General features: G+C 31.4%; 4 protein-coding genes across 8 annotated transcripts; all 4 read left to right on the top strand.

Annotated features, from left to right (window-relative positions):
* Nucleotides 1–1,598: 1,598 nt before the first annotated feature.
* On the top strand, nucleotides 1,599–6,430 carry LOC101214034 (probable protein phosphatase 2C 73). Its single transcript, XM_004150049.3, has 6 exons — nucleotides 1,599–1,878; nucleotides 2,424–2,668; nucleotides 2,822–3,106; nucleotides 3,970–4,087; nucleotides 5,097–5,320; nucleotides 6,024–6,430. Exons 2-6 carry the CDS (start codon nucleotides 2,435–2,437, stop codon nucleotides 6,210–6,212), a joined length of 1,050 nt encoding a protein of 349 aa, XP_004150097.1. The 5' UTR covers nucleotides 1,599–1,878; nucleotides 2,424–2,434; the 3' UTR covers nucleotides 6,213–6,430.
* Nucleotides 6,431–15,717: 9,287 nt separating this feature from the next.
* On the top strand, nucleotides 15,718–19,733 carry LOC101211619. 3 transcript variants are annotated; one of them, XM_004150041.3, is made up of 8 exons: nucleotides 15,718–15,952; nucleotides 16,048–16,178; nucleotides 16,355–16,432; nucleotides 16,502–16,546; nucleotides 16,636–16,680; nucleotides 17,689–17,740; nucleotides 17,856–17,952; nucleotides 19,347–19,733. In XM_004150041.3, exons 1-8 carry the CDS (start codon nucleotides 15,835–15,837, stop codon nucleotides 19,510–19,512), a joined length of 732 nt encoding a protein of 243 aa, XP_004150089.1. In that variant the 5' UTR covers nucleotides 15,718–15,834; the 3' UTR covers nucleotides 19,513–19,733. The 3 variants fall into 3 exon arrangements, with proteins under 3 accessions (XP_004150089.1, XP_011657281.1, XP_031742582.1); XM_011658979.2 differs by having other exon boundaries at nucleotides 19,355–19,513; XM_031886722.1 differs by lacking the exon at nucleotides 17,856–17,952 and having other exon boundaries at nucleotides 19,355–19,733.
* Nucleotides 19,734–20,113: 380 nt separating this feature from the next.
* LOC101211371 lies at nucleotides 20,114–23,012 on the top strand. The gene is made up of 8 exons (XM_004150040.3): nucleotides 20,114–20,545; nucleotides 20,656–20,786; nucleotides 20,969–21,046; nucleotides 21,139–21,183; nucleotides 21,276–21,320; nucleotides 21,404–21,455; nucleotides 21,601–21,697; nucleotides 22,711–23,012. Exons 1-8 carry the CDS (start codon nucleotides 20,239–20,241, stop codon nucleotides 22,874–22,876), a joined length of 921 nt encoding a protein of 306 aa, XP_004150088.1. The 5' UTR covers nucleotides 20,114–20,238; the 3' UTR covers nucleotides 22,877–23,012.
* Nucleotides 23,013–24,521: 1,509 nt separating this feature from the next.
* On the top strand, nucleotides 24,522–27,446 carry LOC101211120. 3 transcript variants are annotated; one of them, XM_011658978.2, is made up of 8 exons: nucleotides 24,522–25,019; nucleotides 25,121–25,251; nucleotides 25,471–25,548; nucleotides 25,626–25,670; nucleotides 25,756–25,800; nucleotides 25,934–25,985; nucleotides 26,139–26,235; nucleotides 26,945–27,446. In XM_011658978.2, the coding sequence occupies exons 1-8, from the start codon at nucleotides 24,899–24,901 to the stop codon at nucleotides 26,961–26,963; spliced, it is 588 nt and encodes a 195-aa protein (XP_011657280.1). In that variant the 5' UTR covers nucleotides 24,522–24,898; the 3' UTR covers nucleotides 26,964–27,446. The 3 variants fall into 3 exon arrangements, with proteins under 3 accessions (XP_011657280.1, XP_031742775.1, XP_004150087.1); XM_004150039.3 differs by having other exon boundaries at nucleotides 24,536–25,019; nucleotides 26,937–27,446; XM_031886915.1 differs by lacking the exon at nucleotides 25,756–25,800 and having other exon boundaries at nucleotides 24,534–25,019; nucleotides 26,937–27,446.
* The last annotated feature ends 296 nt before the right edge of the window (nucleotides 27,447–27,742 follow it).

The raw sequence follows: 27,742 nt of genomic DNA, 5'->3' as shown, positions 1-27,742 counted from the left end.
ATTTTAACGCACAATGATAAATACATATATAATATAACAGTTTTTTTTTTTTTTAGTTTTTAAAAATTGTTTTCAATTTGAAAAACATGGTTTAACCAGAATGAAGATAGCTAAATCTTTCATCTTTCTTATAAACCTTAATTATTGGAAAATGGTGGGGGCAATTAAACTAATTTGATTCTTTATGAAAAAAATTCCTCAATCAATTTTATTCTAAATGGTCATATTAATGAATAATAAATAAATTATTGAAAAGGAAATTCAAATTATTAAAATGAATGAAATAGACAAGCAAATTGTATGGTAATCAAACCTTGTTCAACAACTCCAATCCAAGATATTTTTAATTACACTAACAATAACAATAACAATAATCTATCCCAATCTCTCATATATAGCTTCAATTGAAGTTCCTAGCAATTGTCATCCACACAAATACTATATTTAATTTATTTTCTTTTTCAACTTTTAATATATAATTAATACAATACTTTGGCTTATATATATACGTAATTTAGTTACCGACCTTGAACTTATTTTATTCAAAATATAGTTTCCGATAATTTTGTTTAGTTAGCTTCCAAGTCCATGTAATGACATAAAGATGTTGTCCATTGTTTAGGTTAAACTCTACCTTTATTATTCTTTTACTAATCTTTATTATGACATTTTATACATACATATAATATATATATTCCAACAAGAAATACTAATCATAATACTCCAATGATTTTATTTAATTTTAAAAGAGAAAGTGTTAAAAATAGTACCATTATTCATAAATTATTTAAAAGGACTAATAATAATAATAACAACAATAACAATTACAATTCATCTTTATTGTCCCCCAATAAAAGTTGACCATATGTCGTCTTTGAGTTCAGAAAACTATTTTGTTGTGTTTGTTTCTCTTATCACATTCCTTTTATAAAGTTATAGATGTTTGCTTATGTGATTATCATCCATCCTTTTTGTTTGAAGACATTATATCCAGCCCTCTTTTTTATGATATCAAAGTGTACATATTGATGGGTTGTGATGAAATTTCCTTTTCACGATTTTTTTATAGATAAAAATGGGAAATTAGGTATATTATTTAAGTTTAAAATTTTATCAGATATACAAATTTAAATATATAGACATATAAATATAAAAGCATTCAATGACAAGTTAGATGAAAGTGGTTTCGTAATTATAATTTTGTAACAATAAAATTTTTAAAAAATGCTATAAATATAAAAGAAATGAAGCTATTGCAAAAATAAAATTATAAGCTTTCTACAAAATTCAATAGATTTTGTAAATAGTTTTAAAATAAAAATACAAAAGAAAAAACCTAATTTTTCAAAAAAGAAAAAAGAAACTTGACCAAAATTATATTATTCTAATTAAGACATAACCTACTCTTTTAATTAATTTCTGAATAATGTTTTTCTAAGTGTATTTTCTAAAAAAAATACCATAATTTATATATCCAGCTAACAGTGGGTAGTGACATTTCAAAATGCAACCCTATTCTTTTCAAATTGTCCAAACTACCCATACTAATAGTCATTATTTTAAGGTCATTATCGTACTTTCACACAAGAGGACAACGTACGGCTTGAAGCCCGCGGTAACGAAACGAAATATACATTCACGTAAAGGACGCTTTGGATTATACAGCAGAGAGAGATAAATAAATAAATGGAGAATCAGCGTACGTAAGGCTTCAAGTTTCCGACTAGAAGTTTGCTCTCCCCGGGAACTTTCGGATTCCGACCGGCGGAGATCAGTTTCAGGAGGTAGTTCCGGCGGACCAGTTTCGACACATATAGAACTTACCGTTAGTTGATCGTCGTGTGCTTGAACAATAGTTCCGGCGGCACTTCAGATTTGGTACGCTTTAATTTAATTAGTTTCTTGTTCTTCTTCTTTAGATTTTAATGATTCAATGGATCGTAATTCACTCTTTTGCTCCTTTTTTAATAATTTTTTACTTGGAAAAGTGGCGAGTGCTGCAAATTTTCGTAGTTTTAGATTCATTTGTTTACGGCATTTTTTTGTTGCCTTTCTGGATCTCCAAATTTCTCTTTCTTCTGAACTTTAAACAAGAAGTAATCAGAACTTTGGACTGATTGAATTTGATGACGAATTCATCTTTGTTTTTCTCGATTTAGAAATCTTTGGTAGGATTGTTTTAGATCTTTTTTGGACAAATTACAAGAACCACCTAATACAATTACACCTCAAAACTTTAAATTATAAAAACTGACGATGTATCTAATTTTAATATATCTATATAAGTTTGAGATTAATATTTAATTTTTGTGATTTTCTTTTTGTTGAAGTTAATATATGGTTTTACTCCTATTATATTTAGAAATTTGTTCAAATTTTTTATCACTTTCTCTAGTAGATAATAATTTATTTTATTTCCTTAGGTTCAATATTGATGGTGGTTTTTCCGGAAGTTATTGAGGAAATGGTAAGAAATATGTCGATAAAGAAAAAGAATAATAATGAGGATGATGGAAATAAAGAAAAAATAGGTAAAGAGGGAAGAAAGAACAAATCCATGATTTGTTTATCTGGAAGTGTTAAAACCAGCAAGTTTGAAGATATGGCTTCTGTTTGCTCCAAGAGAGGAAACAAAGGAATTAATCAAGATTCTCTTGTTCTTTGGGAGGTAGCTTTTCTTCTTCTTCTTCTTTTTTTCTACTGAATTTTCAAGCAAAAGGTTTAAACAATATTTTGTTTCCTATATTATATACTTTAAAATATTAAATTGGATCTAAATTTTTTCTTAACATTGATCATATTTATGTGGATGTGTATACAGGACTTGGGTTGCCAGGGAGATGTGGTATTATGTGGGATGTTTGATGGACATGGGCCTTGGGGTCACATGATTAGCAAACAAGTCAGAAAATCATTACCTTCTCAATTACTCACCAATATTCAACAAAACCTTTCCATGCAAACCGACCAAACCCATCTCTTTCCTTTCAACCTATGGAAGCAATCTTGCTTAAAAACTTATGCCACCATTGATGAGGAGCTCAAGCAACACCCTCGTATTGATTCCTTTTATAGTGGCACCACTGCCTTAACCGTTGTTAAACAGGTAACTAATTAGTTCTTAATTACTACTTAAATTTTTAAAATTGAACCTATAATTAATGTTAAAAGTTTGGTTCCCGTAAGTATATGATTTTTGAAAATTAAACATATATATTTACTTGTTTGTTTGGAAAGAGATTTTAGTTCATAATATATATTTTTTAAAAATTGAAAATGGAATGATTTTGAAATTAGAATTTAAAATTAAATTTTACTTATTCACCATTCTAAATTTTAATTAACATATCACAGTTAAAATGTTTGTGTTAGTAAATTACTGATACTTTTTCTTTTTCTTCTTTTTGTTATCATTCAAATATATAAAATTTGAAATAGTTTCATTTCAACACTCTTTGCTGGTTAATTTAAAATAAATTTTATGATTTTAAATTATTGGATTTAAAACAATTTCTCAATCTTTTTGAATCTAAATTAGGATCAAGTCTTAAACTAATTTTAAAAAATAAACAAGAAACAATAAATCTAGTGAAGGAGAGATATTCATAAGCTTAATATCTAAAAACTAAAATAAAAAACTCAAAGAACCATTATTTTGTTGTGTAATTCAAATATTTAAAATTATGGGTAGGTTATAAAAGTATGAGTAGTTTTTAAAATTTTATTTTATATTTTAGAATTTGGTTGAAAATTCTGATCTTTTAATTAACTGTGCAAAATTTTAGAATTACATGAAATAAAATCAAAACCGTTATCAAACAACACTTTGAAGTCTTTGTTAATTTCTATGTTGACTAATTAATCAACCAACGAGAATTTTGTTTGCATTTTTAATAGACACTATTTTCTATTGACTTTTCGAGTTTAAATTTGATTCTCAGTTGTTTTTGGTATGAATCTAAATTTCAGGGTCGACATCTTGTTGTTGCAAATGCTGGTGATTCACGAGCTGTCTTAGCTGTAACTTCTGATGATGGGTGCTTGAAATCGATTCAACTTTCAGTTGATTTTAGACCTAACTTGCCTGGTTAGAACTTAAAAGACTCTTCTATCAAAATTCCTTTATTATTATTTATTTACTTGATGTTAATTAAGTTAGTAGTCATATACATCTATATACATACATATATCTTCAACTTCAAACATATTGTTTTTATACAAAAAGATAAATTAAAAAATAAGTCGATTAGATGTATTGACCGTGAATACAAAATAACCAAATTTAATTATGAATATAATTTACACTAAATTTATTATCATTATTGTATAGGTTTACACTACAAATTTTATTCATATTTAATACATTTGCTGCACTAATACATGTCTAACAAATGTTGGAGTGTTAGTGTCACAGTACCTCTTAACTTTTATTTTTTATTTTTAAAGACATTTATATTATTTTTTTTCAAAAGTTGTAACATTTGAACCTTTCTATATACATTTCAAAACTACTATTAGAATAAAAGTATTCCTTGTATATGTGATTGTGACCTAAAATAGAGATTTGGATCACGGGATATTGTTCAAAATCTTTATTTTAGTTCTAAACTATTATAATATATTAATTTTATTCTAATAGAAGTTTTAAAATATTTATGAAAATTACAAGTAAAATAAATTTAAATTAGCCTTGTTTAGTTATATATCTGTTATCTAATGTGATCAAATAAAAAACGGAGGGTCATTTGGCTTATCAACTTATGAAGTTAACGTAAACAACTCAACTTCAATAGAATTTTGCATATTTATCATGATTCGATCTTTTTCATTTTTTTTATATTCATCAAGTAACTTTATATTTTTTGTCGTCTACTCTACTTTTCACCATTATCAAGCAATTCGATCTTATTACTACATACTTCTTATAACTTTAATATTTCAAACACAAATTTACTGTTTTCAACTTATTAACCTACAAATTTATATCAACTTAGTAGAAGGTTATGTGCGTTAAAAATTTAGACTTTAATTTTCGAAAATAAAATGTGGAAATTGAGGAGTGGTTGGTTTGTAATTGGGTTTTATGTATATGGCAGAGGAGGCTGAAAGAATAAAGCAATCAAAAGGGAAAGTATTATGTTTAAAGGACGAACCTGGGGTTTATAGAGTATGGACTCCTGACTCTGGGACTCCAGGTTTGGCTATTTCAAGAGCCTTTGGGGACTACTGTTCCAAGCAATACGGTCTCATTTCTGTGCCCGATGTCAGCCACCGAGTCATTACCACGAAGGATCAGTTTGTCATCGTCGCCACCGATGGGGTATGTTTGTTTAAGCAAGTTCATTGACCACTTTGTTTTTTCATTTTTTATTTTTTACAAATTAACCTTATTTTCTTCCTACTTTTTACCATAAATTTGCATCTTTTGCTTAGCCAAACTAAGAAGAAAAAAAAAACAATAATAAATTAAAAATTATTCTTTTTTTGCTTTTTAAAATTTATTTTGATTTTCTAAATCACTAATGGAGAGGAGATAACAAAGGAAGATATTTGAATGCAAAAGAAATGTTTACTTATTTTTAAAAGATCATGTTGTTACAAAATTGAGTTAGAAAAGGTGTTTGTGTAACTTCAAAATTTGAGGGATATAAATTAGTTAATGATAAATTGATAGAATTTAGAGCTGAAAAATATCCGTTGAAAAAAATGAAAGTATTTTTAAAAATTGCAAAATAAATTAAAATATCTATAATTTATATTAAAAATTTAAATTCTATTAATGATAGAAATTGATAGACTTCATCACTTTATATCAATATTACTTAGAGAAAGATATTAAAGTATATCAATATTTATTATATCGAAAATTTTGCTATACATATGGTAAATATTTTGTCAAATTATCTATTTTAAAATTAAAAAAAATCATTTTTCTTCCAAATTTCTACAAAATTAATAAAAAAAAATTAGCTTTGTCTTCTATCAATATAAGTGTTCCTAAATTTCTACTACTTCTTCACTAGGTGTGGGACGTCATGTCGAATCAAGAAGCGGTTCACATAGTTTCTACAACACCAAATAGAGAAATGTCGGCCAAAAGACTAGTGGATTGTGCTGCACGTGCGTGGAAATCAAAGAAACGAGGGTTCGCAAGGGACGACATGTCGGCCATTTGCCTCTTTTTTCATGCTGCACACACACAAAATGATTGAATCGTAATTTTATCTATAATATAAGACACCTCCCCTTGTGTGTGTAGTAAATATAACTAAGAATTAAGAACTTTAGCCAAATAAAAGGAGTATTCATAAAAGTAAGTTTTATGATTTTAGTTATGTTATGCCACCGTAAGACCACGTGACAATCTTTCTAAGTTTTTTTAATTTTCATTCAACCACCAATATAAAGAATTGGAATGTTTTTTAATTTATGCTATATAATTTGTGATTATTGTTATTTTAACGATATAAAGAGATACATAAATTATATTTATTATTTTGGAGTTGAAAGAATATAGTTGAGGTTGGTTGAGCTAGGTAAGAAAGTGGAATCTTTTTGGGCCTTACAACTTTCAAATAAAGAATCTATGCTATAGAAATATCACTTGAAAAAATGGTGTTTGCGTCGTGGGGAGAGAGAAAATATGTAGCATACAATTTTTAGATGAAGGTGTTCACACGAGATTTCGAAGAAATATATTTCGTGGAATTGCAACTCGATTTGAACTTTGGTCTTCTGGAATTCAAAAAAAGTTTGATCTTCCAAATCTTCAATCTTTCAGAAGATGATGATCTCGAAGTTGATAAGAACTTACACGTCTTGAGATTTGAATATTCAATTCTTCAGAGCTTCAATATTTTGGAGCTTCAATTCTTCCTTCAACAAAAGACAAATGTCTCTATTTATAGATAAATTTTGTGGGCTTTAGGTGGGCTTGGGCTTGGACCAATTTGCCTACTGGGCTTAGACTTGTGCTTGGGCCCGTTTGCCTTTTATTGGGCTTGTGCTTGGGCCCATTTGCCTTTATTGGGCTTGTGCTTGTACCCATTTGTCTTATTAGGCTTGGACTTGGGTTTGGGTTTGTGCCAATTTGCTTGTTGAGCTTGGACTTGGCTAATTTGCTCATTGGACTTGAATTAGGTTGGATTGAGTAAACTTAATTATCAATATTCAATAAAAATATAATTATCAAATATTTGTTGTGATGATGTGGCAGGGTTTAATTGGCTAAAATTTCTTGCTCAACAAATGTCCCTTTCGAGATTAGTGCACGTGTATGGGTGGGTGAGTCTCGAAAACGATAAGCTGAAACAAAAAATATATGTGATTTGTTCTTGACTTTGGTTTCAGTTAATATGACAAATTAATCATATTATGCATTTGGACATGTTATATGAAGTTTGGTGAATTTTGAATTCAATTCACAGTTTATATATATATATATAAATCATTTAAAATATGGTCAACAGATTTTTTTTTTTTACCAATGAATGTATTGAGATAATTGAGGCTTAAAAAGAAAGGATAGAATTGGAATATTGCCCGTTCATCAAAACGTGAATTTAAGTCAAAGTTTTGATTTTTTTAATTATTTAATTTGAATTTTTAGCAAAAACTTATGGAGTTATCTTTAAAATTTGAAAACTTTGCCATTTTTTTTAATTTGAATTGAAATGAATTTATGACTTGGGAGAAATATTTTTTTTTTCAATTGAAGAAAAACAAAATGATTTAGATCTTTTTTTTCTTCAATTTGTTTTTTCAATCCTCGATTTAATTAGAGAAAAAAAAATTTAAAAGTTTTTTAAAAAAGTTAATTTATTTTATTTTTAAATAAATAAAAAGATTAAAAAAGAAAAAAAAAATCTCTAACTCCTAACTCAATTTTAACTGTTTGTGAGTGAGAAATAAGAAGAAAAGTTGGAGATGGATACATTTTTTACCCTATAAATAGAGAACAAAGTTGAGAGCAAAAATCATTCCTTTGTTTCTCATCACTGTTGCACGTCGGAGATGCAGATGATGACCGCTATTGCACGTCGGAGATGCAGATGATGACCGCTATTGTACGTCGGAGATGCAGATGATGACCGCTATTGCACGTCGGAGATGCAGATGATGACTGCTACAGCAGCACGTCGGAGATGCAGATGATGACGGCTGCCGCAACACCTGTTCAAAGATGAAAATGATGACAGCTGCTGCAACATCTGTTCGAAGATGAAGATGATGACAGCTGTCGCAACACCTGTTCGAAGATGAAGATGATGACAACTGTTGCAACACGTCGAAGAAGATGAAGATGAATCCTCTCCTCTTCGAAGATGCAGATGATGACAGCTGCCGCAACACCTGTTCGAAGATGAAGATGATGACAGCTGTCGCAACACCTGTTCGAAGATGAAGATGATGACAGCTGTTGCAACACGTCGAAGAAGATGAAGATGAATCCTCTCCTCTTCGAAGATGCAGATGATGACAGCTGCCGCAACACCTGTTCGAAGATGAAGATGATGACAGCTGCCACAACACCTGTTCGAAGATGAAGATAATGACAGTTGTTGCAACACATCGAAGAAGATGAAGATGAATCCTCTCAGCTGCAACACATCGAAGAAGATGAAGATGAATCTGTTGGAATTTTTTGTCCTAAAACTTGTAGTTTGTAAATCATATTATGTTCAATAAAGTTGTTATTGAGAAATTAAATATTATAATCTTAAATCCAATAAATCAAGTTCCAAGGCTATTTTTGAATAAACTTGAACTTTATGTGTAAACATAAACGTGGATCAAGTTCGAGTATATAGTCTAAATAGTCTATAGTATATGAAATAAAGGTTGGGCGCCTTATTTAGAGAAACTATGGATGCGGCCCACTTTGTAGTACAAACGAGGTGATCCTAATCGTTCATGTAGAGACATGAAAGTGGGGGCATCCTATGTAAAATGTTTACATAAGACTGAACCATGAATTATTCCTTTTTACGTTATAACACCGTTTACTGTTTAAAATTGACTATCTCAATTATTGATGACCTAGGTAATTTAGTCTTAAACCTGAGTTAACTATAAACTCCTGTTCACACGAGATTATCCTTAGATCTGCATAGGTGAGGGCAGCTCATCAGCGTTGGCCCAATAAGCCTCCCATTTCAAGGGTAAGATCGGGTGGATAGCTGGGAACGTAGGGTACAAGATGAAATTCACTCCTACCTGCTTTAGGGTTAGTAGATAGGTTGTTCTCTTAAGCACTGAATCCAAGTCTTGAACAAGGGGCCCCACCCTCTCATTGGTCCGAGAGGGATTAAGTTTATAGGTTGAACCTTAAACCAATTGTTCAATAGTGGATTAGTGGGACTTAAAGAGCAAGATGTAATCTTGGGGGTAAAACAGTATTTTGATCCAGCCAAGGTTACGAGCAACCTGTGAAGGATTAACTTACTGATTATGGTTTTATCAAATGGACACAAATATATCTATAGTGAGGGAAGTGCAACTACGGGACTTTAGTGGAATGACCCGTTAGTTAACGAATGTTGATTAACTCGGTTTAAAAGAGTTTAGCTAGTTAATCTTGAATCGTTGGAGTCCATGACCTATAGGTCCATTAGGTTCCTCTGCTAGCTCATATGGATTAAACTTAGAACAGTGTGATGAAATAAGTCGAATTGTTCGAATTGGGAGAAGAAAGGGAAACCGACAAATATAATGATATAGTTGTCGGTCTTCTAATTAGAAATAGAGCTTTATGTTTTACATACTATAAGTATGAATGCGGATTCATACTAAGAAGCTCGGAATTGATGGAATTGGTCAAAAATAGTAAAAAGTCAAAATGTTGACTTTTGACTTTGAAGTCAAGCTTTGACCGGCCTTATATTCAAATGTGATTTGAATTTTGGAAAAATGAATGCGGATTCATGCTCGGGAGGTTGGAATTAGTCAAGACGGACAAAATGGTAAAAAGTCAAAATATTGACTTTTGACTAAGAAAAGTCAAATGTTGACTTTTGACTAGAAATATCTAATGACCATCCCACTAACTCTTAGTGGGATATGTGGCCATATGAGATATAGACACCTAGCCCACTAAGTTCCACTAATTGTTAGTGGAACATTAGGTGTTGAGATTTGACAAATGAATTGCATGCATTTTTTCATGTAATTAGTTTATAAATCGAGGTGTTTTCAAATGTTGAAGAACTTTTACATCTTTTATCATTTTCATCATCTCAACAAAAGAAAAGAAAAAACCTTCCAATCCCATTTTATCTCCATTACTTTCTACACCAAAATTGGGTCCTACAACCCGGTTCTTTGTCTAGAGGATAGCAGTTGAGTACTAGTGATGGTCTCCGTTAGAATTGGTAAGAAGATATCAAACCTTTTGAAAGCTTCAAAGGTAATATTTCTTAAAACCCTAATTTGATTAGTTTATGGTTACATGTTAATTGTGGCAATTAGGGTAGAAATTCGATTCTTTTTCCGCTGTGCATGACTTAGTTCTATCAAAATCCTCTCAGCTGCAACACATCGAAGAAGATGAAGATGAATCCTCTCAGCTGCAACACATCGAAGAAGATGAAGATGAATCATCTCCTCGAAGAAAATGCAGATGATGACAGCTGCCGCAACACCTGTTCGAAGATGAAGATAATGACAGTTGCTGCAATACATCGAAGAAGATGAAGATGAATCATCTCAGCTGCAACACATCGAAGAAGTTGAAGATGAATCCTCTCAGCTGCAACACATTGAAGAAGATGAAGATGAATCCTCTCCTCGAAGAAGATGCAGATGATGACAGCTGCCGCAACACCTGTTCGAAGATGAAGATAATGACAGTTGCTGCAACACATCGAAGAAGATGAAAATGAATCATCTCAGCTGCAACACATCGAAGAAGTTGAAGATGAATCCTCTCAGCTGCAACACATCGAAGAAGATGAAGATGAATCCTCTTAGCTGCAACATATGTGAGAATGAAGATGAATCCTCTCAACTGCAATACTTGTGAGAAGATGAAGATGATGAAGATCCTCTTGACTGCAACACGTCGAAGAAGACCAAGATCCTCTCGCTGCAATACGTCGAAGAAGACGAAGATCCTCTTGGTTGCAACACGTCGAAGAAGATGATCTCAACCACAACATTTGGGAGAAAAGATAGAGCTAGCTAATTTGACTTTGCTCACTTTCTTTTCTATTGTAACTGCTCATGAACTTCATTTTCTATTGAGATTACACTATCACGATGAAATATAATATTTTTTCTTTCGTGCGACTGAACTTAAAGTAATCTTTAAGCTGCATACGTACCCTTTTTATAACATAGGGATCAAGTCATAACGTAGTTCAACTGATTTTTTGTTTTTTGTTTTTTTTTTTTTTTTTGTCATTAACCTTTTAAGCTCTCTTGGACTAGGAGCATCATGCAGTTTAGGCTCTTGCGATAAGGAGCTTCGCATATTTAACAACTTATATTTTCATCAAATATTTGTTCACCTTCTTCATTTGTAGAATTTGTGAATATCATAAGTCTTGGCTTCACGATCAAGGTTCCTTCTGTGTTTATGTCAACAGATAACTTCCTCTTTATATGTGATGAGACACAACTACGTATCTTCTCGCCATTGTTTCCTTCAAGTGATTTTACCTTTAAAGTTTTAATCTCTTTTTCATGTTGATCGCTTGTCATATTTAGTCGATCAAAAACAGATGTTGAAGGTTGATCTTTCTTCAATGTGGAGATACTTAGCCTTTTGAAAGCTGAAGTTCGAGTGAAAGTAGACATTGGACATTGATTTTCTTCTTCTTTCGTGGCCAAACTCAATCTTTGAAAGACTAAATATCGAGTAGTTGGAGGCTTGATACGATCAAAGACAGAAGTCCTTTGCTTAATTTCGTTCGAATTGTCAATTTCTTTAGAAGATGCATAATTGTTGTCGACTTCTGTTATACTGACAACATGACATGCAGTGACTTATAATACTTCCTTGGGATGAACATCAAGGAAGATTCTTGGGAGGAATTCTCTCAAAGTTATCGAGAGAAAAGACCGAAAGAAGTCCTCATCTTTTTTGTTTCTTTTTCCCTTCTTTTTATGGGAGATGTTTCCTTTTGCATGCTTTTGACAGAACGACGACTCCTTTTGAATGGAATTTGATTGTTTTCCTTTTCGACGAGTCACAACTATCCTTCCTTCGTCATCATCTTCAACAGAATTTTCTCTGTTTTGGGACATTTTCGTCACGATCCTTTGTTGGAATTGGACAACTATAGGTTCGAAAGTCCCAAATTGAATTAAGTTTTTCCTTTGATCATAAAGTTGTGTTGATGATGGAACACTTGAAGTCATATCGACCGCAACATGATTGATCTCAGCTGATTCCTCAATATCCAACTTGATCTTCTTTTCACGAGCTAACTTTATAATCAACTCTTTTAACACGAAACACTTTCCAACAAGGTGACTAATGACCCGATGATACTTACAGTATTTAGGATCATTTACTTTTCCTGCTTGTTCCGGTCGTTTTCATTCTGGCAGTTGAATAAGTTGCTTCTCTAGCAGCTATTTTAACATGTCTGCAACATCAAGGTCAGGAAATAGATAAAATTTTCTTGTCTTTCTTTAAGAGTCGGGCGTCGCTTTTCCTCGTGATCATGCTTTCCTTCAATTTTTGTTTCTTTTCTTTTAGAGAAAGATTTCAAATAGGTTGCATGAACAACCATAGACTCATTTATGACACTATTTGCAATCATTTTAGTGTCGTCAATTTCATTCTTGTCACTCTTCATTTTTGGAACCAAAAAATCTTTTGTTCCTCTGTGTATGATACTTAGTTCCATATCATGGGCACGAGTCGCCAACTCTTCAACCGTGCGTGGTTTTATCCCCTTCAAAATATAGAGAAATTCCCAATGCATGCCTTAGGTGCACATCTCAACTGCAGACATTTCTGTGAGTCTGTCTTTGCAATCTAGGCTTAGAGCTCTCCATCGATTTATGTAGTTGATGACTGGCTCCCCTTTCCGTTGTTTGGTATTTGTCAACTTCATCATGCTGATAATATGTCGGGTGCTGTAAAAGCGATTGAGAAAGTCCTCCTCAAGCTGCTCCCAACTATCAATGAATTCATGTTCCAGGTCGATGTACCAGTCGAAGGTGTTTCCTTTCAGTGTTCGAACAAACTATTTTACCAACAAATCTCCTCTTGTACCAAAAGTTTCACATGTTTCAATGAAGTGAGCAACATGTTGTCTTGGGTTACCCTTTCCATCAAACTGTTGGAACTTGGGTGGTTGGTATCCATTATTCGGCATTCTGAGATTGTCGATTCTCTTCTTATATGGTTTAGAATACAAAGAGAGAGTTTGAGCAGGTCCACCATATTGAGTTTTAATGGTATTTGCAATCATCTCTTGCAACTGTTGAATTGATAACGATGCAATTGAGGTCAAATTTTGTGGTTGACTTTCTTGCAATGTCTTCCCTTTGTCAGTATTTTTTATAATATGTGTATGGCTTGATTCAGCAGCATCACGACGTTCGATGTGATTCTTGAGAGATGCAATCTCATTATCCTTTTCTTCAACGGCCTTTATGAGCATGTCGATCTTCTTTTCAAGTCCAGTCATTCTATCTTCACTTGTATCCACGTCAGTCACCATAACTGACATTATATTTGGATAAGGCATCTCCTCATTCGAGCGTTCACATAAAGAAATTTGTTCGTCAATCACAAGATTTTCTTTGATTATAATTCCACTTTTTGGTGGCTTGGACAATTGTTCCCAAATGTTCTTTGTAACCTCAAAGGATGACATTTCCTCATATGATTGAGCCTCCCTTAACCTCAAATGGCTTGGATAATTGTGGAAGTATTGACTTTGGATGTCATGATTTATTTAGATGTTCTTCAAAAGAGAAAGAGATGAAAGGTAGAGATTGTCCCACACGAGATTTCGAACAAATGTATTTCGTGGAATTGAACTTTGTATGTTGATGAATATAGCAGATACAATCTCTAGTATTTACTCATTTGATGATGTATCTCTAGTATTTACTCATTTGATGCTTTCTCTCGAATACAAGTTAAATCTTAGAACTTCTTGATCTTCGGTTTTCATGATGTTGTAGTTGCAAGTCGATTTGAACTTCGGTATTTTAGAATTCAAGAAAAGTTTGATCTTCCAAGTCTTCAATCTTTCAGAAGATGATGATCTCGAAGTCGATAAGAAGTTTATAGAAGTTTGAATTTCCAATTCTTCAAAGCTTCAATACTTCATAGCTTAAATTCTTCCTTCAACAAAAGACCCCCTCAAATGAATAGCAAATGTCTATATTTATAGAGAAATTATGTGGGCTTAGGCCCATTTACTTATTGGGTTTGGGCTTGAGTTTAGGCTCATTTACCTTATTGGGCTTGGACTTAGGCTTGGGCCCATTTACCTTATTGGGCTTGGGCCTATCTGCTTCGACTTGGCTAATCTGCTTATTGGACTTGAATTTGGTTGAATTGAGTAAACTTAATTATCAAAATTCAATAAAAATATAATTATCAAATATTTATTGTGATGATGTGGCAAGATTTAATTTGCCAAAATTTCTTGCTCAACCCAAGGTTTATTTGTGGATTGTGCTCTATTTAGAATGCTTCGCAACTCTACTTGAAGTGGAAACATTTTTTGGTATTGTCACACTCCTTCCAAAATAAAATAACCAAAATACTTGATTGAAGTTGCACCGTCTCGATCAAAATACTAAACACTCGTGAAGACTTTGCTCGAAAATTAAAACAAGAGAATAACTTTTGAGAGAGTTTAGTAAGATAATGTATTTTCGTCGGTTATAGTAAAAGCATTAACACTTAAAGATCTACAACAATGGTGATATAAAGAGCATAATACTTCAACGGCCATGTTAAAGTGTTGAGCATTCCAATGTCTCACACAATTTTATTGTTTTAAAAATAAAATAAAATGATTTATCGTTACTTATTTTATTATTTTATTAAAATACTATTTTTTTATTATCCTATCATCCATTGCTCATTTCATATATTACAAATATTATTTTTCTATTATTTCTCATTATTTATTTTATTATTCTATTTAAATTCTATTTTTTATTATCCTATCACTTATTGGCCATTTAAATATTACAACTCACGGCAATTGCACACGTGCAGACAACGGTAGAGAACCTTTTGATTTAAAGACCGAAAATCATCAATTATTAAACTTTATTTTATTATTTATGTAATTATTATGCCATAGACTATTTTTAATTACTTTATTTATATATATATATATATTAAAAGTATCATTTTAACCCTCTACTTTACACAAATAGTTTATAATTTTAGTCCTTATATCTTCCATTGTCCACAATTATTTGATTTTGAAGTTGTAAAACAATTTTCATTCACAAGGTAAATATACTTTTAAAATTTATAATAAAAATATTATAGATACCACAAAAAAAGGATTGAATAATAAAATAAACTAATATTTATTATGAACTAAATTTTAATAAAGTATAGTGACAAAAATGAAACATCAACCGATTTTTCTCTTCTTTTATTTATTTACTTTGAAAAAAGATGTATTAAGAGATTATTATGGGATATATAATATAATAATAATATATTCTGAGCAATAATTGCTTACTTTTATTAATTTTTATTATCTTATTACCCATTGGCTGTTTAAAGCCATTGTTTGAGCTTCTGATTCGGTCGAGCAGTGACATATCGACTCACTCTCCAATTGGCTCATCCTTCTCTCTCTCCAACCCATTTCCCTTCCCATCCGAAAAAATTGCGAGATGAGCCTGATTTTGAGTGAAGCAGAACCGAATGAACTGCGAGATGAGTCCGATTTTGAAGCAATCTTCTCCGACAGCGATTACATTTCCGTTTGTGGCTATGGATCTCTCCTCTCCGGTATGTATGTACGATTGAAGTAATTTTAAATTCATGGATGGTTGATTTCGTGTTATGACTTTGTGAACAATTTTGTGAGTTTGATTTCGATTCAGAAAGGAGTGCACGAAGTACTTTTCCTGAATTGATCAACTTTAGAATTGCGAGATTGAACAATTTCAGACGCGTTTTCGGAGTTATTGCTCCTATTTTCTTTGAGCACGACATTGCTAAACCTGAAACCAAGGTCGTTTTCCTATTCTTAAATTGAGACTTTGTTCTTACTGTTCTATTTGTACTACATTCAACTTTGGATACTGAGAGATTTTATGAACTGAGATCGTTTCGCTTGTTCCTCTTCCATTATCATTCTTTGATTTCTCTTCTAACCAAAGGAACTTGACTATGCGTCTCAAATATTAGGAGATTTCAAGTGTATTTGCAGAGCCTTGTGAAGGAGAAACTATCATCATTACGGTTTTCGAGATTAAGAAATTTGAGGTAACATTAAAACAGAACTGATCTTGATTTTGAATATCATGAATAATTTTCTATATCTCGTGTTTGCAGATTCCAGCGTTTATAGAGAGAGAGTTTGCGTTTCGATTTCTAACGGTAAGATTACCATATCTCTCATGAACTCTTTATCATCAATAATTTCTTATGAATATTTATATGTATATATATAATTGTATTTGATGTAGGTTCTTCCTGAAACATTAGATGGAAAGCTATATCATAAACCAGCGGTATGTGATTATTGAAGTTATATCATCACATTTAAATCTCTTTAATTCCAAAATAACATTTAAATTTCAATTAAAAAACTTTTGAATTTATAAAAGAATAGTTACTTTTATTTACTTTTTATACATCAAATTTATTTCTTTAATTCCCAAAAACATTTAAATTTACAAAAGAATATTCTCTTTTTTAATACATCACGTTTAAGTAGTTTTTCAGTTTTCAAAAGAGACTGTTTTAGATTAGAAGGATTTAGTTAATGTGTCTTTTGATTAAGGTCATTGTAATAAATTTTTTTTACTTCAAATTAGAAATATGTTTTTTTTAAAAAAATTATATGTTCTCTATTATTCTTTAATTAAAAATATCCAAAAACTTTATAATATAACGGTTAGCGTTAATTTTTGTCCAAAATAACTCACACATCTAAATTTAAATCTAAAAATGTTTCCTTTTTTTCTTTAATTCCATTCTAGAAAGAATACTTTATTTGATTAAATCTAAAACTCATTTTTTATTTTAGTTTCTTTTAGAAAATTGATTACTTATATTCCAATAATGAAAAACGTTTTTTGTTTTAATTGTTTAAAAAGTGGTTGTTTGACTTATTGGCTTTGTTTTTTTTCTTATTTTTGTTGTCTCTCTCAATTTTCCCATTCTTCTAGTTTGAGAAAACAAAAAAAAAAAACCCTGGATTCCAATCCTTATTTTCGATGGAGTGCATAAATGCGTGTTATTTGATTTTGATAATCAGTAATGGAGGAAAAGCAATTTAGTAGCACTGAAGTTGTTTAATTATTTTCAAGAAAATTGACATTTTATGACACAAACAATTATTTTGATCTAACACGTTATTTTTATATAAGACATGTTAATTCTAATTCTCTTATTTTTATATAAGACAGGTTAGTTCTAATTCTCTTATTACTAATTAGTTTATGAAATGAAATTCATGTTTTTTTTTAAATAGTTACAGTTTGCTAATTGAATGATGTTTTAAATTTATATTTTAGGTGCTTTGTTCTCGATCCACCGATGAAGAATTTTTTCAAGTGAAATGCAAAGGTAATCTTACAAATTATCATGCTTAGTTAAATTGGAATGTACATGAATGATTATGTAAGTGAAAGTAGAAATATCTAAAGAAAAAGCAAATTCATAATCTACTCACTAATTTTAGGAAACAAGGACATTTTTCTTCAATATTACGGTCGTCATAACGTTGATAAAATATGGAGAGATGATATCTTACCTTGTCGTGTCTATCTTCGACACTGGTAAGTAATTTTCAAATGCATTTTCTTAATCTTAAAAGTGAATATTTTAATTTTCTAAAAGTAAAACCATGCTTAATCTTGTTGAATGTTTGTTATTAGGGATATATTAATAATTAATGTAAAACTAGAGTGTCGAAAAAATACCAATTGTTATGCCATGAAATGACCACGATCTTGAAAGCGTAATTAATTGCAACATGACTCTTACATGCCCAAAGTTAATGTGATAATCTTGATGGAGAAACCCAATATGATCTAAACATCTTTGTAAAAACAAATTAAAAGTAATAAGAGTGCATTTAAAATTTCGTAATATATTTTCAAACAAGACATATAAAACACTTGTCCAAATGTAACACATGAAACATTATAATTTATAGCATAACAATAATACTATTGTCTTTTTCTTGGACGTGCCATAAGACAATTTGCTACACTATATATCCATCAAATGTACATTGAATATGATGTCAAATATATAACAATGAAATAAATTTCTAAGTCCTCATATCACATACAAAAATTTAAAATAGTTGAGTTAAAAAAAAATATAGAAGAGTGAACTTATATATAGTTTATTCATGCAAAGCCATGCATATTTAAAAATATAGAAAAGTGAACTTTTAGTATATTTGGAGGTTGCATTTAGATTTGGAACAAGATTTTGAATAAAATTAATAAAAACAATTAAGAAAAATGGAAAGTGTTTGTGGATCAACCCTTCTCCTAAAGCCATTAATAGTTGATGCCTAATTCTTTCAACATTCCATTGTAACAAAGTGAGGAAGTGTTTTAACAAATCAAAAATTTTGTTGTGGAATAACCCCTGCTTTAAAATTAATTATGACATAATCTTGTTACTAATCATCTAATCTGGGCTTAATTTAACACGATACTGTTGATAGAGGAGCACTAGTAAAAAAAGAGTTAAAATCAATAAAAAACCTTGTTCAAAGAAAAATTATTAGAGATGTATAAAAAATAAAGGGAAAAAGGAATCCAACTTTTACCAAACTAAATACTAATTTATATATAAAAGACATTACATTTGTAATGGTCAAACGATTTTAAATCCTTATATTTGTAGCAATTAAACAACTTTAAATCTTGTAATTCATCTAAAACGATATTATTGATTCTACACAGTTAAAAACATGCAATACAAGAGAAATGTAAAAGATACACTTTCACAAGTCATTCTCAATAATTAGTGATGATGAATAATTAGTGATGATCATAAAGGGAGGAAGTGAAAAATGAGAAAGGGAGTATTTTATTAAGTAAATTAGGGTTCTAGAAAAATCTTACTAAGTACCCTTCAACACTTATATTTATTAAATAATTGTGATGTATCTTTGTCATCTTTTTAAGCTAATTAAAGTAATGTTTGGTAGTATTTTAGCTGCAAAAGGTGTAGATGATGTTGCTTATAACAACATTTTGGATCACACTTTCCTTGGAGATCGTTGCACAACCATTCGTGAATACTTGGTTACTAATGGCTCGAGCATTATGGAAGAGGAGCCTCCAAAATCCCTCAAGTTTCGATATGGTGGTTGACACTATGAAAGAAAATTATTTAGATGCATTACAAACAATACCTACTTTTATCTCAAAAAAATTTGTATTTTAGTTTTATTTCGCTGCCCTCCAATTATTGTTGTCTATGGAATGTCTCGTACCTATGCTATTCTAAATGTTAATTTCAAACATGTTCTCAAGTTGTTGAACTTAAACACTTCTCGTGCAATAATTTGCAACAAGTTTTTCTTCTCTTTTAAGTTTTTAGAAATTTAGTCCGAGCTTCAATCTTTGAATCTTTAGAACTTGAAAGTTTTGATTTTCAGTAGTTTATACGATCTTTATCGTTCTAACAAAAAAAAATTTATCTATTTATAAAATTCTCACGAGATAACATGGGTCTAGCAAGCCCTTGGATCCAATTATTATCCATTATTTGAACTTTATCATGATTTATTAATTTTTGTATTTTAATTTTAATTTGAAAAATATCATGTCTTCTAAATTCATCCTTTAACTTAAAAAATGACGTGACAATTTTATCGATCCAAAAATTTGATGGTCACAAAGAATAATAAAAAAACAAAATATTTAAACAAAAACCCATCACACAATATCACTATTACAACCACAGCGACCAACGAATTTTGAAAGCTATTTTGGAAACTAACAGAATTTCATAATAAACTGGTTTTCTACATTGTTAGAAAGAAAAATTATTCAACATTGACGCCACTGTTCTTGAGTTTCTGATTATCGCGGGCAATGACTGATCGACTCGCTCTCCAATTCGCTCGTCCTTCTCCATCTCTAGGGCTTTCCGCTTCCAATCGCATCCCAATTCCCTCTAAATGTCAGTTTCAGCTTCCATTCCCTTTCTCTTTCTCTATTGCACACTCTCCTCTTTGCTCCGGCTCCGGCCTACTCCAGCGAATATCTCCGATCAACGTCTTGTCGAATTCCCTTGTGAACGAAGCAGAACCAAAGGAACTGCGAGATGAGTCTGATTTTGAAGCCATCTTCTCCGACAGCGATTATATTTCCGTTTGTGGATTTGGTTCTCTCCTTTCTGGTATGTGCGATTGAAGTAATAAATTGACCATTTCGTATTCTTGATGGTTGATTTTGTGGTGTTTGTGGTCTGTGTGCTTGACTTCTCTCTCTCTCTCTCTGTCGATGTAGAGAGGAGTGCGCGAAGTACCTTTCCTGATCTGATCAACTTTAGAGTGGCGAGATTGAACGGCTTTAGACGCATTTTCGGAAATGTAGCTCCTGTATTCTTTGAGCGCGGCATTGCTAAACCTGAAACCAAGGTTTTCTTATTCTTTCGAACTCTGTCTACTGTTTTATTTTTAATAAATCTGATTGGATACAGAAAATTTCTGTGAAAAGAGATGTGAGATCATTTTTCTTTCGATTTTTAAGTTTAATTTCTATTCTAACCGTAGGAATTTGGCTACAATGTCTAACGACGTGCTATTCATGTGAATATCAGGAGATTTCCAGCTTGTGTGCGGAACCTTGCGAAGGAGAAAATATCATCGTTACGGTTTTCGAGATTAAGAAGTCTGAGGTAACATCAATAGCACTTCATGTAGTATAATCGAATCTCAATTTGAAGAGGAATATTTTCTTACTCTCCTTTATGCTGCCTAACGGTTTCAGGTTCCAGCGTTTATACAAAGAGAGATTGAGTTTCGATTTCTAGCAGTAAGTATTGTCCATTATCTCGTCTCTGATGAACTCTTTAAGACTAATAATTTCTGTTGATACCATTTGAGATATATATGTATTTGATGTAGGTTTTTCCTGAAACATTACATGGAAAGGCTTATAAAAAACCAGCGGTATGTGATGATTGATGATTGTGTACTCTTAGGCTACTGATAATTTATTAGTGTTCGATTGATGTTTTAAAGTTGCATCGCAGGTGCTTTGTTCTCGATCCACTGATGAGGAGTTTTTCCAAGTGAGATGCAAAGGTACTCTCAAAAACTTTCCTGCTTGGTTATACGGAAATTTTCATGAACTATTATAAGTAGAAAAGCCTAGGAATTGAGGCCAAAGAAAATGCTACTTCAATGTAAGAATTCTTACTGAATGCTTGCTTATTTCTGCTAATACCAGGGAATAAGGACATCTTTTTTCATCATTATGGTCGGCATAATATTGATAAGATCTGGAGAGATGATATCTTTCCTTGTCGCGTTTATCTTCGACACTGGTAAGTAATTTCGCTATGCATCTTCTGTGTCTTCCAGCAAATATATTGCTACATTAGCAACAAGATTCAACATGAAACTGAGAAATAAGACTGTTTAATTTGGTTCAAGGTCTTGGGACCAGCATCATATGCTTCTGTTGATTATGATATTGCAAATGTACAAAATTGTTTGGTTTAGCATATAGATGTTGCTCTAGATCGGAAATGCTATGCAATTGATCTTTGCTCTTGACACATCCGACTGTGTTCTGTTCCCTATAGATTTTAAACCTTTAACTGTCTGTTTGGGGCCTGAGTTGTTATCGTAGTAAGTGGTTATTATATTTTGTAGCTTTTTTTTAGGTGTGCACTATTTTAATATGGATTATAGTACGTAATAGCCTACGTTTGGAGTTTAAATTTTTCTAGAGGATGAGTACGGAAATAAAGAGAAAGAGAGGATGAGTACGGAATAGTAAACACTGCATTAAATGTTGTAACAAAAAGGGTTTTGAAATGTAAATATTTTAGTTAACTGTATGTTATAATAGTTGGAAACATTAACTATTGTAAATGAAGCCCCGAGTATGGAGTGGGCTATCACCCACTTGAAGTTGGAGGTCCAACCACCCCTACACCTAAAAGAGTGTGTGTGTGTGTACGCACCAAATAGTGTAAGTAGAAATTCTAAGTTAATATCAAAGCATGTAAATTGAAACGTTTATCTTTTAGTTGTTGATCTTTCCTATTGCTGCTGATGGTAGACTCTATTTTAATTGATTGACGCTATTTAATTTGTAGCTTGCTAGGAATAAAGTAGACAAATGTAGTTCTCTTTCCATGTAGAACAAGATCAGTGAATTTTCTATTTTGCTAAATTGTAGCGTATAGAGTTTACTTTCTTCTTAATTGGTTTCTGTTTTACTTTAGCGTCTAATAATTTTGCTTCTGATTGAAAATTCAGACATCATTATAAGCTGTTTCTCAACTCTGTTCATGTAAACTTCTCAATCTAAACTGATATTTTTCTCTAGTATTCTAGCTGCAAAAAACCTGGGTGACAAAGCTTATAACAACTTTCTGGATCATACTTTCCTTGGAGATCGTAGTACAACCATCCGTGAATATTTGACCGGTTATGGTTTAGGCATTATGGAGGAGGAGCCTCCAGAATCCCTCAAGTTTCGATATGGCGGTTGACATTATGGAAAACAAAATAAGCGCAATGACTTGTAGATCCTTTGAAAGCTTTATGAGGTACGATTAACATATTATTTGTTGGGAAAATGACTGAAGTTTGGGGGAATATGTGCATTTAGTCGTTGAGTTTTATTTATAGGAACAGTTGCAAATATAATAATTAGATTCAAAATAATTAAATATATAGCAACATTTAAAAAAATTATAGATATATATCAAAATCTATCAAAGTTAGAAGTTTATATGTGGTAGACCATGTTGCAAGTATTGGTCTATCACCGATAAACTTTGACTATATTTATAAATTTTTAAAAATGTTGCTATATGTTTAAATTTTTAAAAATGTTTTTAAAGTATTTTTTCTTTTAATTTTTAACATAATTATATGATGTTTTAGATTAAAAAATAATCTTAGATCATATTTTTTTAAAATGATCATTATTAACAGAATAATAAAAATAACTTAGTTACCGTTTAAACCCATTTAAAAAAACCCGTTTAAACACATATGTTCTTAAAAACTTTCCAGAGTTATAAAGGTATATTTCCCAGAAACTGATTTATAGTATTGGAAATAGGCTAAATTGATCAGAAAAATTTGTTATATTTTAATATCCCTTCGATTTAGCATGAATAGGTTAGTGATTTATTCATTTAAAATATATCAAATGCTTGTTGGAAAGAATTATTAAAATTTTCATGTTCCATTCAAATTTAATTCGAAAGGTGTGTTTTAGAACTAGGCCTAAATTTTTTTCCCAAAAACACAAAAAATGAAAAAGCCCAATCATCATGATTCGGTCTGTCTATAATCATAGTATTAAATTTCTGTAAATAAATTAGTATTTTAATTGATATTTTCACGTTCTTAATTTTGATAGGGATATAAAAGGTATTTGGGAAGCTGAATTTTCAAATCTTTTAATTCAATGTTTTTAATTAATATGTTCATGAAAGATGGAATTTGTAGCAAAGTGTACCACAACCTGATTATCACAAAACAACATAAACAGCTAATAATAAATATACATAACTCATGAAGCAACAATCTAGTGGAGGCAAGAGCTCGATATTGAACTTGAAACTTTTATGTAATAGAACTTTAGGTCTATCAATCTATTGGACAAATAACACTCATAACAATAATAGTAGTAGTAATAATAGTATTGTTACGTACACATCGAAAGAACTGTGAAATTATCATAAAGAACCATATACAAACAAGGAATAACTAGCTTTAGACCCCATAAAACCGAGAGCAACCAATGCCTGTTTGGCAAACCATTGATGAGAAGCCTACGGACTAAGAGGGAGATTCATGAATACTTCTTCGAACAAATCACCATGAAGAGACACACATTCATGTACAATAAAGACCAATCGCCATGGAGAAACACACATTCATGTGCAATAAGGACCAATTGAAAGACACTGCCAAAGTAAGAGTAAATTAGCTAAATAATGATAAATTATTGTAAATTAAGGAAATATAAAAGGAATATATTCTAAAATTTATATATAAAAAAAAATGTAACTAAATAACAATTTTTTATAAAATATTCAACCCATTGATTTATTTAAAGTAAAATCACTAAGTTTTGGTGTTTAAAACTAAATAATTTTACAACCAAAATAGTATTTTAAATTTATTGGGAATATATATACACATAATCATATCATGAATGTGAAATTTTAGTCTATTTTATAAATATTTTAGTTTTTTTCTTTTTCTTTTTTTTGCAATATTTGAAAATTTTCTTGTATATATGGAATCACTCCACGAGTACGCATCATCTACGCCATTCTTTTTGAGTTTCTAATTCTCGCGGGGAATGAACGATCGACTTGCTCTCCAATTCCCTCATCGTTCCCCATCTCTAAGCCATTTCCCTTCGCTTCGCGACCAATCTGCTCTACGTTTCAGTTTCAGCTTGTGTTTTCTTTCTCTTTCTGTATTGCCTACTCTTCTTCTTGTTCCGGCTCCGGCCAATATCTCCGATCAACGCATCGTCGAATTGTAGAATGTCGAATTCCATGTTGAATGAAGCAGAACCGAAGGAACTGCGCGATGAGTCCGATTTTGAAGTCATCTTCTCCGACAGCGATTATATTTCCGTTTCTGGCTTTGGTTCTCTCCTCTCTGGTATGTGCGATCGAAGTAATAAATTGATCGTTCCGTAGTGTAGATGGTTGATTTTGTGGCGTAGAGGTTTTTGTGTTTAATTTCTCTCTCTGCCAATGCAGTGAGGAGTGCTCGAGGTACCTTTCCTGAACTGATCAACTTTAGAGTGGCCAGATTGAACGGCTTCAGACGTTTTTTCGGACATGTAGCTCCTATATTCTTTGAGCGCGGCATTGCTAAACCCGAAACAAAGGTTTGCTTATTCTTTGAGACACTGTTTAGTGTTTACTATTATTTGTATTATATTTGATTGGATGCAGAGAAATCCTGTGAAAAAAGATGTTAGTTACATGTATGATTAATGGTTGCTCTTCTTCCTCTTCCATTTTTCTTTCCATTTTCAAGTTTAATTTCTACTCTGACCGAAGGAATTTTGTAGTGTTTAATTACGTGCTATTCATCTGAATATCAGGAGATTTCCAGCTTGTGTTCGGAGCCTTGCGAAGAAGAAAATATCATCATTACGGTTTTTGAGATTAAGAAGTCTGAGGTAACATTAACAGAACTTCATGTAGAATAATTGAACCTCGATTTGAAGTGGAATAATTTCTTATTCTTCGTTGTCAGATTCCGGCGTTTATACAGAGAGAGATTGAGTTTCGATTTCTTGCTGTAAGTGTCTGGTTCCTTTTCGTCATCTCGTCTTTGATGAACTAATTTATGATGGTACTTTTCGTGATATATGTATTTGATGCAGGTTTTTCCTGAAACATTAGATGGAAAGATTTATGATAAACCAGCGGTATGTGATGATTGATGACTGTGTAGTCAGTCGCATCACTGGCTCGCTCTTAGGTTACTGTTAAATGTCAATTGGATAAATATATCACATTCTTTCTATAGTTATCGATTGATGTTTTGAAGTTACATTGCAGGTGCTTTGTTCAAGGTTCACCGATGAGGAGTTTTTCCAAGTGAGATGCAAAGGTACTCTTAAAAAGTATCCTGCTTAGTTATACCAAAATATTCATGAATAATTATGGAAATCAATACGGAAAACCCTAGATGTTGAGACCAAAGAAAATGGTACTTTAAAGCAAGAATTTGTACTAAATCCTAGCTTATTTCTGCTAATATCAGGGAATAAGGACATTCTTTTTCATCATTATGGTCGTCATAATATTGATAAGATATGGAGAGATGACATCTTACCATGTCGCGTCTATCTTCGACACTGGTAAGTTATTTGCAATGTATCTTCTGTCCAAGCAAATATTTTAATATAATAACAGCAAAATTCAGCACGAAACTTAGAAATAAGGCTATGTTTAATTTGTTTCAAGATCCATTGCTACATCATATATATCTATAACAGTTGGGACCAGCATCACATGCTTCTGTTGATTATGATATTGTAAATGTACAAAATCTTTTTGGTTTAGTCTATATATGCTGCTCTAGAAATATTGGGAAATGGTATGCTATCGGTCTTAATTATCTTTTACAAGAAAGAAAAAAAATTACATCCCACTTTATTCTATTCACAATAGATTTTAAACCTTTAAAAGAATAGTGAAAGTAGAAATTCTAGATTTTAGATCAAAGCATGAAACGTTCATCTTTTAGTTAATTTTTCTTGTTGTTAGTGTAGCGTACTCTCCATGGGTTCAAGTGATACACACTGTTCGTAGCTTGTTAGGAATAAATTAGATAAGTGTAGTTTTCTATCCATGTAGGAAACAATCAGTAAGCTTTTTCTTTTGCTAAATTGTATAGTTTATGGAGTTTACTTTTCTTAATTGGTTGATCATCTACTTTGGTGTCTGATAGTGTTTTGCTTCTGGTAGAAAAACGGGGATGTATCATTATTAGCTGTTTTTCAACTCTGTTCATAATTTGTTCATATCAACTTCTCGGCTTAAACTGACATTTTCCTAGTGTTTTAGCTGCAAAAAACCTGGGTGAAATAGCTTATAACAACTTTCTGGATCACACTTTCCTTGGAGATCGTAGGACAACCGTTCGTGAATATTTGACCCGTTACGATTCAGGCATTATGGAAGAGGAGCCTCCAGAATCTGTCAAGTTCCGGTATGAGGGTTGATATTGTTAAACAAAATCACTGCAAAGGCTTATAGATCCTTGAAATCTTTGAGAGGTACAATCTTAACATACTGTTTTTATGCTGCGCTTGTAAACAATAATTTATATCTTAGCAACTGATTTAAAATCTTTAATGAAGCCAAACCATCCATGAACTGAACTATAATATTAAGGTAAATAATTTTGCTTTTTTTTCTATGATTCCACCCTGTTTGAGTGTGTAAACTTAACATGTTACTTTTGTGGTGTGCTTGTAAACATTAAAAAACCAAACAATTGGTTTGTTACACACACACACACATATATATATATTGTAAACTTAATATGGATGTATGTATGCATATATCCCTTTCCCTTTAGTTTAGCATGGATATGTTATTGATTTATTCCTTTAAAAAAATTAAAAACAAAACATAAAATAGAAACCTAAACCAAAACCAAAAACCAAGAAAACATGGTAGCTATGGGCTAAAAAACCTTCAGATTTTTTAATGTTCAATTGACATTTGATTCGAGTTGGGTGTTTTAGAATTAGGTTTAACAAGCTCGAAGCCTTGAAAACCAATTTGTTTGGTTGCAATTGTAGCTCATAACCGGTTCTCAATTATTCTTAATTTGGTTTGATTTTTACACATCGAACA

The sequence above is a fragment of the Cucumis sativus genome, chromosome 6 (genome assembly GCF_000004075.3).
Source record: "Cucumis sativus cultivar 9930 chromosome 6, Cucumber_9930_V3, whole genome shotgun sequence".
Classification (NCBI taxonomy): Eukaryota; Viridiplantae; Streptophyta; class Magnoliopsida; order Cucurbitales; family Cucurbitaceae; genus Cucumis; species Cucumis sativus.
The sequence above is the reverse complement of the archived record's forward strand: the minus strand, read 5'-3'. Positions and strand labels throughout refer to the sequence as shown.